Here is a 13,112-nt window from a genome sequence, read left to right on the forward strand (position 1 = left end):
TCCTTAATTGACCTGGCTATAGTTCTCAGATTATTATAAGCTCAATCAGTATATTTGTATCATTATTTATGCTTTGTGTATTGTAAACATATACACAATCATGCAGTTACATGATAGCAATAAATAATATCAAAGCTATCCATACTATAAAGGTCATTGACAAAGCCTATGGTCAAAATGTGAACACATTGAGTGTAATCGCCCTCTCGTGCCAGCAAAAACAACACGTTGACAGGTTGTCATTTTTGACAGTTCTACTTTCACTTTCATTTTGTGATATTAAACTATTAACAATTATGTGGCTAAGAAAAATATCGCCATTGCTTTTTATGCCCCCGGTAGGGTGGCCTATATCAGTTAAACTATCAGTCAGTCAGTCAGTCAGTCAGTCAGTGTGGCAGTCCGTCCGAAAATTTAATGACCATCACTTTTTTAATATTGAACATATCAACTTGATATTTGGCATACATGTGCATCTCATGGAGCTGCACATTTTCAGTTGTGAAAGGTGAAGGTCATCCTTCAAGTTCAAATGTCAAATATAAAGCGTCTGTCTGTCTGTCCAAAAACTTTAACATTGGCCATAACTTTTTCAATATTGGCGTGCATGCGTATCTCATAGAGCTGCACATATTGATTGGTAAAAGGTCAAGGTCATCCTTCAAGGTCAAGGTCAAAGGTCAAATTTTGCAATATTGAAGATAGCAACTCCATATTCGGCATGCATGTGTATGTCATGGAGCTGCACATTTTGAGTGGTGAAAGGTCAAGGTCATCCTTCAAGGTCAAAGGTAAAATATATGGCTTCAAAGCTGCGCAGCAGGGGGCATTTTGTTTCACAAACACAGCTCTTGTTTAATGTATTTTCTGCACATTTCTTCAAAAAACTTACATCAATACACGATTTTCTTCGTTAATTCAATCATTCCTGACAGACTTGTGTACATATTTCGCTTACATTTTGACGCGCGTAGGTAGGACCGCATTACCGCTTCCGAAATGTGTAAATCATGCGGCGTCTCATCTGGGTCTTCGCTGTTTAACAAGGCCTTTTTTCTAGACGCTAGGCATAAATGGGTTAACTCGTATACATTTTGTCGTGGAAATATTTTTCAAACCTTCGAGGTTACATTCTACAGCCTGTTAATCATGGTACTGGTAGCGAGTGGATTAAACCGGTTTAACCAACTGGCATTTTACAGTCATATTCCAAGTCCCGCTTTATTAATTCGATTCCTCTCTACATCAGGCTAAATGTAGTTCTATGCGAATTTCATTATTTATGTCAATTTGTTTGTTATAGTATTTTTTAAAATAATATTTCATGTACTACAAATATCCTTATTTTATTTATTTAGTTATGATATAATCAGAGGCGTATTTAGGTGGGGGGCTAGGGGGCTAAAGCCCCCCCAGCTGGCTGGCTAGACACGATTTTAAATAAAAATGAGCCCCTTACAGTTTCATTCCACTTGTGTATTTCCTGTCATTTGTCCCTAATTAAGCCATAAACAGCTGTCGATTTGTGTGATTAGCCCCCAGGCATGTGTACAGACGATCTAACCGTCGTCAGCTAAAGTGCATGCTTCATTGACTGTAAGTAATAAACTGCGCTATTTGATTGGCCGAAGAAGATACATTCAACTAATGAAATTCATCCATACATTTAGCTATAGATAAATGTTTACAAATGGCTGCCGCATGAAACGTGTGAAAAACAATCTTTCAATTTGTAGCAATTAAAGAGTTCAGACGAACGCAATGGACAATCATTATTATTTTCTCGGTAATTTCTTTGATGAATTTAATTGGTATTAGCTCTTTAGAGTGATAATCCTTTTGAGTAACAAGTTATTGCCAGTGAAATTCAACTGCACACTTAATGAATGGCAATTATTTTATTATTTTTTTATTTGTTTTTTTTTACAAATCGGGCTAACTGCTTTGATGTTCATCCATAGTTTTTATAATTAAAAGACTCAAAAATGAAGAATTACTTTGCTATATGAAACTAAATCATTTTCTTAAAGCGTGACAACATCGAGGCAGCAACACCCGAATTAAACTACACAAGAAACCTAACGACTCCCTTTGTTGACACTTTTGTGAACGAAATAGACACCCAATTCAATGATTTGCAGACTAAGGCAGCCATGGGATTGAAGTTTATACCTGAACAAATGTGCTCCTCTCCTGTCAGTGCTAGTGAACTTGAATGGTTCAATGATGATCTCCCTTCCCCTCAGTCCCTCCCTGCCGAGTTGCACTTTATATGGCAGGCTAGGTGGAAAGGTGTACCCAACCCACCTACTTCCCTTCAGGGCTCTGTTGCACATTGTGATTCCCAGCTGTACCCTACCATTTACACTGTTTTGTCCATATCATGTGTGTTCCCTGTCACATCATGCGAGTGTGAAAGGAATATCAGTGCCCAAGGACTTGTTAAGAAAAAAACTAAGATCATCAATGGGTCAGGACAGGTTGTCCGCTGTGTGCCTGCTTTCCATTCATAGGGACATGGACATAAACATTTTAATGTTGTACCTAAGTTGACCTATTAGGATATCCAACAAGGTTAAATAGGAGGTCAACCCATCCAACTCCATTAAAAAAATTATGGATAAAGATAATGTCTCCTACCACTTTAGTGGTTTGAGAGACATTTGATTTACCCCTGTGTGTCTGTCTGTCCGTGTGTCTGTCACACTTGATGTGTGAACTCAAGTTTTTTTTGTTTCACATGCACTTTTATCATGCAAAATGCTGATTAGATAGCAGGAAATCGCATCATTTCAAGGTGCCATTTAAAAAAAAATCAACGACGGAAGGGGACACCCCTCCCGCACCCTCCCCTGTTGAGCCCCCCCCCCTCTGAAAATTTTCTGGATACGCCTATGTATAATAGTATCAAAAGTAACAAATTTAGCAAATGCTCTGTATTAAAGAATATTGGTCATCAACTTTAATATAGTGCAAACACAATTTCATTACAAAATCGTGTATACATTCGTTTGCTTCGTCGAAACTGAAAAACGGATGTGGCACTTAACCCATTTATGCCTAGCGTTTAGAAAAAGGCATTGGCAAACAGCGTAGACCCAGATGAGACGCTGCGCTGTTTGCTTTAAGGAATTTCTGTAAGAAAAAGTATAAATATAGAAATAAATAAACTAGACATCCCTAATTTTGGAAATAAATTGATCCAATTTAGAAGGATGGGAGGGTCCACTAGGCATTAATGGGTTAAACAAGAAATAGCCTGCATCAGTCTGTTGTAAGTGGCAAAGCCATACCACTAAAAAAGTAAACCCCCTAGAAAGTGGCTATTTCCTTTTGTGAAGTGTCGTAGTCTTGAACACTAAATTAATTGTATGAATTCAAACATTTATATTCCGTTAACGACTATAAAGTAGAGTCTTAAAGATTCGGGTAAAAAATAGACCAGACTTTTTTACAGAGAATGCTTCAAACCACCAAAATGCACTACACGCTGCTGATTCTTGTTAACGTTTTATATACCGTTACAGGACATGATGAAAATGATCCAAAAATATCGAAGCTTCAAGTAAATGCAGATCGCGAATGGAAAATTCAGGAAGACATTGCGAAAAACCTTGCGACTTTGTCAGCAGAGGTAGACCGTCTAAAGGCGCAGGCTGACAATCTGGAACGTGAAGGGGCTAAACATCGGTCATTGGACACCGCAGCCCTTCGTCAGCAACATCGGCTTGAAAGAATTGAGAAACTGGTAAGAGATATCAGAAATCTGGAAGATTATCTTACCGATGATGGTGCGCTGGACAAACATTTTGTCAATTTAAACGTCACAGTGGAGAAGGAAATTGACGCTAAAATAAAGGTAGTAAACGATCGAGTCGGACAGATGAATGCGAAGATCAAAGAAGACCTCGGAGGTGTTGGAACCATAACCGATCGGATAGAACAGACGGCTGATAAGCGTAATGTGGTTGTTGGAGGTGTGGTCTATTACATGGGGATAGGAAGCGCCTGCACGGAGGATGTGGACATTTGTCGAGTCGGGAAGAGTGAATGTAGAGAGGGTATCTGCCAGTGTGAGCCAGGTTTGAGCTCCGATAGTCTTCGACAAACGTGTGTTGACAAATGCGAAGGTGGGTACGGTCGAAGCTACCAGACCGTCAATAACTACGCTATTCGAGGCTACAACAACATGGAGTTGTTGAATGTAACGCTCGAGAACTGCAAGGCAAGATGCGAAGCGGCCAACGCGTTCGTTTGCAGGACATTCGACTATTTTCCTGACTGGAAGTCCTGCTACTTGTCTGAGAAAGTGAAAAGCGATGTTGAACCGGTGAAAGCCTTTCCGAGCAATGATGGCACATACGATGCAGATCTGGATGTACGTGACAAAGAGGATGGATGGGAATACAACGGAGCTGCGATTCACTTCCAGAGAGATTGCAGGATTTAGAGAGAACTTTATGGGGACTAACAATTCAACATTTCTCTTAAACAATATTTTAAAAGAGGAGTTATTGGAATATATTCAAATGCATTTGTGTCCTTTTCAGTTGCCTTGCAAAACACACGTATAATAATATTAAGAGTGCGTGTTTGAGTACAAAATTAAGAGGAAATGTACATGTGGTTATGTTTTATATGATGTTCTTCTTTTTAATAACAAATATTCGTCAATAGATTCATGTGCCTTCCAAAATACGAACATATGTATTATATAATAACATAAAAAATTCGAAAGACCGAAATACCGTTTCAATAAGTTATCTAATTGAGTTACGACTCGTTAGCCAGTTGCGATGCTCACAATTAAGATTGTGTGTTTCAAACAACCAATACCAATAATAAATTGGTGTACGAATCGCAAACTTACGAATGGCGGTTTATTGTAATGTCATTCGGTGTTAGAAAATGGTTTCGCATAGACAACATACGTCATATCATGTACGCGTATCAACGCTAGCTACAAGATAGGACGCACATACTTAAATGTACGCAATAAACCTATATAATAACATGAAATATGATTGTTATACAATATAGGCTGCTTATATCGTGAATGAATTTGCAAAATAAGTCGTGTGCGATATGACCTGAAAGAAAATGGTGGACAAGATATAGTACTTATTCATAGAAATATGCCCACATAATTTCACGCACAATCTTGACAAACATTTAGGACTTGAGTGGTCATTTTAACCCATTTATGCATAGCGTCTAGAAAAAAGGCCTTGGCAAACAGCGTAAACCCAGATGAGACGCCGCATGATTAGGCGTCTCATCAGGGTCTGCGCTGTTTCTTTAAGAAATTTCTGTAAGAAATATTCTAAATATAGAAATAAATGTACTAGACATCCCTAATTTTGGAAATAAATTGATCCAATTTAGAAGAATGGGAGAGTCCACTAGGCATAAATGGGTTTAACCATATTTCATCAAGCGTCTTCATGATATTTGCCAGATTCTCACTTACTTACACATTTCCTGGACGTGTCTAATAAATAGTTCTATGAAATGACAACGAACGGCTGATCTTTTTTATAAAATGTTTTTATATCAACAAAGGCAAATTATATTTGCCTTAACGCAATGTTAAAACCAGAAAGTAACAGTTCAACGTTATGTAAGCAAAATTACTTACGCGATAGGTCTGTCAAACAAAACGTATCTAATAAAAACGCTCAAAAAGCTATACTACACATGTTTCAAATGTTTCAATTGAAAGTTTATAGAAAATAATGTGTATATAATGAAATAAAAATTACATATAAAGCGATATTCACAACTAAATGGGTCATATACAAGGAAACAACCTAGCAATAGGTCATTTTAGTTGTTCGCTTGCGAACAACTCAGGTTTGTACCACGCGTTTCAAGCCAGTTTTTCTTTACTACGATAAACTAAATAACTGCCCCATCTGCCGCATCCACGCAGAGAAAGAGTTGTATAATTTATGCCAGAGGTTGAGTTCTTCAACTTCATTCGTTCATAACAAAGACCTATAGATAATGTTATCTATAGGTCTTTGTATCGTGTTAAATGGAATAGTTTTGAACGGAGCGTATATAAAAAGAATCCATACACAATTTAAGAAATATACAATTTAGAAATAACAAGAGAATGTTTATGAATGATTAAAATAGTAGTCCAGTAGCTGCTGCATCTTAATCACGTGGTATTTTTTCTCAACACAGGCCATTCATAATCTGGGGCTATTAATAGATGCGGGAAAACTACTGCTGATCAAAGAGTCCAATACACTATCATGCGTATGTTGCGTAACCTCGTTAATAGTGCTTGCTACTACAGCGGGGTTAAATTTGATATGTTTGGGAAACGTTTTTTTCTCAACAGGTAGCGTCGATATCTCATGAATTCTCAATTGCACGGGTGATAACAAAGCAAAAGTATAAGGTAAAGCTTGTTTGTATTTACAGTTCTCAATTTATTAAACGTTGAACATTAGTTGCGAAAATGCTGACTTTGAAATAAAGTTTGAAATGAACGTTTCTAAGTAGTAAAATTATTGAGTGTGTTTTTTCAATAGTTAGTAGCATATTGACCGCATGAAATGTGTTGTATTATAGTAAAACCACACACGAGTGTTAATAGATACAAATTATACTACGGGAGTTCACATCATATGTGTCCTCACATGGCTTATTATCAGTTTATTACTCTACCATCGAAATATATCGTTTGTTAAAATTTAACACGCAGTTTTCTTTCGAAACATTCAAATCACACATTCATATTCGCCTCATGTGAAAATGGGTCTTATGAAGTTACGGCCAGCGTAGCTCAAGCCCAGTCTGTGCATTTGTGTAGTCTGGTCAGAGGCGATGCTGTCCGCTATAAAATCACTCAAGGTTTTATGGTCTCATTATGTATCTCCTGACCAGACTGAAGGATGCGCAGGCTGGGTGGGCTAAAGCTATGATGAGCGAATATGGCATTAGAACCATTTTCGCTTTTTAAATCTCATTGCGAGTTGTAAATGGCATATTTGTGCACAATGCATTTCGCTATAAAATTGATTTCAAAAAAGCAAATACAGCAAATTGGCAAATAAGGGTAGCATATTCAGGCATTCAGGAATGATATCCAGACGTTCTAAGCAAGTACGGTTAAAATTTTCGGTTAGATAATTCAACTATTATTTCTAAACGTGACACTATATTATTTCGGTGGTGTTTTTTTCTCATTTCATCTAAAAAAATACTCATCTTGAAAAGCAAAACTGTGTTTTTTGATAGTCAAGTATGTCTTCCCCTGACGATTTAGTGATCGAATATAGACCCTCAAATTCTGCAAGACGGATTTTAACGCCTTATTGTAACTGGGCAACAATTTGTGTCTATATGTCGTTTGCACATGCAGAGAGTAGTCCGGAATTCCGTACATTGAACAGTGTTACATCATTAACGCTGCGCACAGACAAAGTGATGCAGACGAATTCTAGGGGATTTCTCTCGAATCGGCCTATAAAATATTCGAATGTAAACATTCGTGCTGGCGTTATGTAGAGGTCATTTGAGGTGAAAAACTGTGTAAAACAGCTACGCCGAAAAAGCGCACGAGTGTTCTATACCAATTTAAAGGAAAGAGACTGGTTGACACCGTGTGAACTACTAGGGTAACAAGTAATGCATCAACAGCAAAGTAAGGTTAAACAGCGCTGTCTTTATGACTACCTAATTCGTGAGTATTTATTTATTTGCATCAATTATCGTATTGTATATTTTGAATTGTATATGGTGTCAACAAAGATTTGTAAAGGGAATTTCCAATATAAAATTATATTTTTAGTGTGATAGGTATTCGATATTCTAACAATATTCTTTTAATATGATGGTGATTGCAAATTTTATTTTATATTAACTGGTTCTCATCATACCATTTTCATCATATTGTTAAAGCTTTCAGAACGTCAAACAAGAGACATGTTGTTGTTATTTTGTCTAAGTTATCTCTAAAACATAAATATGAAGATAAACAGTGCACACACATCTCGACCTGTGCGTTAAGACACACTCCTTATAAATTTGAATGGGTTGTGTTCATTTCAAACTTTTGATTTTAAAAGCTATAACTTAATTTTGAAAATGAGTTGCGTCTAAGATTATGCAATGTCGAACAACTTCAATAACTTCAGCGCTTTGATTATTCAAATCAATAATTTTTATAAGAAGTCATATAGTTTAGTTATTGAGTTAAAATGCACAAACGGTAAAGAAAGTTGTTTCGCTTAGTGTTATCACTTTCTGAATTGATAAGAGAAATAATTTGCAATATTCGGTCTAAAGCAATAATTGAACGTATGTTCTTTCTCGTGCCCTTTAATATAGTGAACAATAAACATATTTTACAATACATAAATACATGTATGCATTTCTGCCATGTCATGAATAAACTGATAATAATAATAATTACTTTATATAATGAAGAATTCACATTAAAAAATAATTTCTTTTTTACAATGTGGTCTTCAGTAACATAACACAAGTATATATTTTGAAACATGCATACGAACATACAAGGGTAACATGAACTATACAGTTAAATGTCATAATCAATTCCGACGACGTGGACGACGACGAAGACGACGACGACGATGATGATGACGATGATTATGGTGTTTATGATAATACAAAATATGCAAAATATGATACAAAAATAAATCTTTCAAAATAAATCACATCAGAAACATCACATATACATCAGATGGTGTTTATAATGTAACATGACTGTTTATTTCAGATAAAATATTTACGCATGTTTCGAGTACCAAATTTTTGAAAGAAATATGTATGTATACGATAATTTTTTTAAGACTTCAGGTAGAAAAAACGCAATCCGTTTGGCATTAGTTTCCAATCCATAGCACTTCCCTGTAAAGAGCTGACTCGAGCGTGCGTATAACTTCAGAAAGATTAATCAGATGCGGCTTAAACTTATCCAGCAATATTATTACATTACAAGAATCTCGCAATCACGACGTCACTTTGTAGAAGATTAATTTTACATACGTTAACATCATGCGTATTCAATTTTCATTTCAAGACATTTCGGAGGCTACGAAGCACTTTGACATTTTCTACCAATAAACATCCCTTCAAACCCGGAAAACAATTTCAATGCCATACAACCAAACTTAAAAGCATCTTTTAGTTCATGTGAGGACATTGTTATTAACAGTTATACATGCCGTATGTCGTCTCTGACGTAGAATCGGAATCTGTTGTCTGTAGAGTCGAATAAAACGTCACTCGTTCATTTATGTCTAATAAGGAAGCTTTACTTCTGCACATCTGACATTTTGTTTTTAAATGACAAAACCATTTTACAATTATGCGGTTGTAATTAGACTTGTTATCTGTTAGGCACAAACACACGCAAACATTTCGTTGAAATGAGCTGTCAAATCGTTGGAATTATATTTCGTTCTAAGCAATTTTAAGCAATATAAACAGTTCATTGTTTGTGCGTTTCTCATGTGTGTGTTTAAAAACACTTTAATGCATCATTAAAACCCATAAAATAAAATAACCGCTAAATATTGCAAAACAGAAGAAAAATCGTGTTTTTAAAGAAATATATCACAACATTTGAAGATGAATGTTTCATGTGCATCAGGGCATTCGTTGCCCAATGTGACATCAGCAACTGTGCCGAGTCAGCGGATCGATGCGACAGACGTGTTTTATTTTACTTGATATCATTTCCAATATCGCTAGATGCCGCCCGGCAACAAACACAGTCGTCATTCGGTTCGCGTGGGCGTGCAGCGCGTTGCGCAACAATTCTTTATTTATAGATTTCAATATTTTCTTAAGTACTGCAGCATTGAAATGCATTTTGTTTGTTTTAGTTTACAGAAGAATCATTCTGATGGCATGTTTCCTTTGCTCTTAATATAGCACAAAGAGCCCAAATCGCTTAGTATAGACCTGTAGGTTAATGTAGATATACTAAATATAGACGACCGACTATTGCCCCTCGTGCTCCACTTTCTAAGTATTGGAAAATAGTGAAGCCGGTTTGCGTTTTCCAGAGCAAGCTCAGGCCTCTATGACGTCAGAGCGACGGGTTAATCTCACCAAAGACATGTAAAATTCACGCATTACGGAGACATAGTAAAAGTCTCGTGGTGCGAAAGTACGCAAAATGTGACCGCGATGAGTGTTAAAAGACGTCAAAACAGTTGATATAAGCTGAGAAGGACCTGGTTGTGGGTCCGTTTTGAAATGCAAATGAAACCAGCATGTGAATCAGAAGTTTGCATTATATTGAATGGCATTAGCTTAAAATTAAACCTTCGATTTCTGATAATCTGGATTACGTGTTGCATTCTGCTGCATGATATAGTGAGAAAAATATGTGACGTTCTACTGTCGTCCATTGCAAAAATCTAATAATAATAAGCTGTTTATTATCTAGATGAGTGCTATTTATACGCGTTTTAATAGACCATAAATCGATGGCTGAAGGTGGTGCAGTGAGCGACCGTTCCGTAGGTAAGTTGTAGTGTTATCAACATATTCGTCATTTATTGATAATATAAAACCGGGCTTAATAAATGCATGCAGGTCAAGTGTCCTCCATGATAAGACCTGGCAGTCCGCATAGGCTAACCAGGGAAAAAAACTTTTCGCTTTTATGGATTTTTCCTATGATAGGAAGTATATGCAAACTGAACATGTAGTCTACGTAATAATCTTGGACCACATGTAACTCATTAAATTGAAAGCGGAATATTATGATACAAAACATACTCTATGAACATTCTTTATAAGTATATAGTTTAAAAACACAAATTTTACTAACACTATTATTATTCCATGTTTTCTGATATAACCTGAATTAAACGACTCAATGATTTTCGCTCAATATGTACACTTTATTTAGAATCTACTCGTTTATCATTTGAGCTGTGATCATTTTGAGAAACCAACGATGTCTGATTTATGTTTAGTTTGTTTTGGGTTCAATTGATTCTAAACAAATGAATGCAAACTAAATGCGATTATACATATGATTGATCTTTTCAACATAAGTTTGTCATTGAAAAATAATTGTTAATGGATGCAAGCCATAAAGGTTATCTTAAATAACTGGGTCTGGAAAAAAACAATGCTCTAATGGAACAAAACAACTTATATTGGCAAACATTACAAACATTCAAAGTGATCAATGTATACAAAAATGGTCACCTAAAATGAATTCTATGTCAATGTTTTAAAACTAAAGAATATAAATGATTTATTTGGATTACAAAACTATTTTTGATCGTGTACCCGAATTTTAGTTACCTCACCGTATAAATTTTCAAAATGTGTAAACAACACCTTCGCATAGAAAAAGGCTGACAACTGAACACTATGTTGCTCAAATGATATTGGCAATAAATTTCATTATAAATTTAAGTGATCTTAGTTTGTTCTAAACCAGAAGAATAGACTGCTAAATCAGATTTAATCAATTTCATGTAATGCAACTCTCTTTAAAAGATTGGTGAATGAAAATGGTTAATTGAAATTAGCTATTTTACCAAGTTATTTTTGCAGTCCGCACAGGCTAATCAGGGACGATACGTTCCGCCTAAACTGGATTTTTGCTAAGAAGAAACTTTCTTTTAGCGAAAAATACCATAAAGGCGGAAAGTGTCGTCCTTGATTGGCCTATTCGGACTGCACAGGCTAATCTGGGACGACACTTTAAGCACATGCATTTAACCCCTTTTTCACAGAGCACGGCTCATATGAAATTTTGTTGCAACCGCCTGATGTTAACAACGTGTTTAACCCATTTATGCCTAGTGAACTCTCCCATCCTTCTAAATGGGATCAATGTATTTCAAAAATAGGGATTTCTAGTATATTTATTTCTATATTTATAATATTTCTTACAGTGCTGTTTGCCAAGGCATTTTTTCTAGACGCTAGGCATAAATGGGTTAAGTTTTGTTTATTAAACTCAACACATAATCATGGTATGCGGTAAATAATGCAGCATTTAGAACCATAGAAAGTTTAAACAATCTAACCATAGAAAGTGAACAAATTTAATATCCATACAAAATATACGAAATGGATACCCAAAGATTTGTTTAATAGTAACAGAACGTGAACACTGTTTTGCTTTAGGTATTAAATTTTGGTTGTACACTATACTTGATAAATTAATATATTCTTAAGCATGACAATTGCAAACTTCTAAAATTTGTGAATCAAAATATTTAAGTCTATGCATAAACATAAACAACTTGTTTAGGAATGCTTATATTAAAAATAAATCAACAACAGAGAAAACATATCAAGCAATCTTGTTTAGAAAAACCACTTTAATTATCATGAATGTCTTGTAGAACGTTTGTCGTATCACGGTTTTATGCATCAGATACTACTGAAGAATACCATGTTGTTGTATAATGTTAAATTATTCTTGAAACTATATTCTGTGAGTGTGTAATAAAACAATAAACATATATTTCTAATTTAGAGGATTACATATTGCAATATTGCTCACATAACCTGAAGAAAGATGTAACGACAAATAAGAATGAAGCTAAAAATTACTATACATACATGTATAAAACAAAATATATTACAAAATACAGACACGTTGAAATCACTGACAGCACGCGATTGAAATGAAAGAATTGGATGACATTGTGTACCTGTTTCCATTTTCAACATATGAACAAAGAGTGAACGAAAGGAAAGCAAAACTCACAAATGTTTATGATATATTTAAAGCAATACATGTTTGCAAACAAGAAAATATATGCTGTTATGATGTTATGCTTTTCGGGCGCCTTATTTTGTTTACGTCCACTAGCCTACTATGTATTAAAATAGTAGCGTATGGTTCTAAATGAGCCTGGTTCTGAGAAAAACTGGGCTTGATGCATGTGCGTAAAGTGTCATCCCAGATTAGCCTGTGCAGTTCGCACAGGCTAATCTGGGATGACACTTTCCGCCTTAACTGGATTTTTGTGTAGATGAGACTTCATTTAAACGAAAAAATACCATAAAAGCGGAAAGTGTCGTCCCTGAATAGCCTGTGCGGACTGCACAGGCTAATCTGGGACGGCTCTTTACGCGCAAGCATT

The 13,112-nt window shown here is 35.6% G+C and overlaps 2 protein-coding genes across 2 annotated transcripts in view; both read left to right on the forward strand.

Moving 5' to 3' along the window:
• Window positions 1–3,350: 3,350 nt before the first annotated feature.
• LOC127855005 (uncharacterized) lies at window positions 3,351–5,019 on the forward strand. Its single transcript, XM_052390294.1, has one exon. It carries the CDS (start codon window positions 3,461–3,463, stop codon window positions 4,448–4,450), a length of 990 nt encoding a protein of 329 aa, XP_052246254.1. The 5' UTR covers window positions 3,351–3,460; the 3' UTR covers window positions 4,451–5,019.
• Window positions 5,020–10,463: 5,444 nt separating this feature from the next.
• The window catches only part of LOC127854992 (insulin-like growth factor 2 mRNA-binding protein 3), a 63,795-nt gene continuing 61,146 nt past the window's right edge, over window positions 10,464–13,112 (forward strand). Inside the window, exon 1 of the mRNA XM_052390218.1 lies at window positions 10,464–10,515. Within this exon, the coding sequence (XP_052246178.1) occupies window positions 10,479–10,515 (37 nt within the window). The 5' untranslated portion in view covers window positions 10,464–10,478. The remainder of the gene's footprint in view (window positions 10,516–13,112) is intronic.

The sequence above is a fragment of the Dreissena polymorpha genome, chromosome 13 (assembly GCF_020536995.1).
Source record: "Dreissena polymorpha isolate Duluth1 chromosome 13, UMN_Dpol_1.0, whole genome shotgun sequence".
NCBI classification, from domain to species: Eukaryota; Metazoa; Mollusca; class Bivalvia; order Myida; family Dreissenidae; genus Dreissena; species Dreissena polymorpha.

Excerpts from the sequence above, each read along its gene's own strand:
- LOC127855005 (XM_052390294.1), top strand. The coding sequence starts at position 3,461 with ATGCTTCAAACCACCAAAATGCACTACACGCTGCTGATTCTTGTTAAC.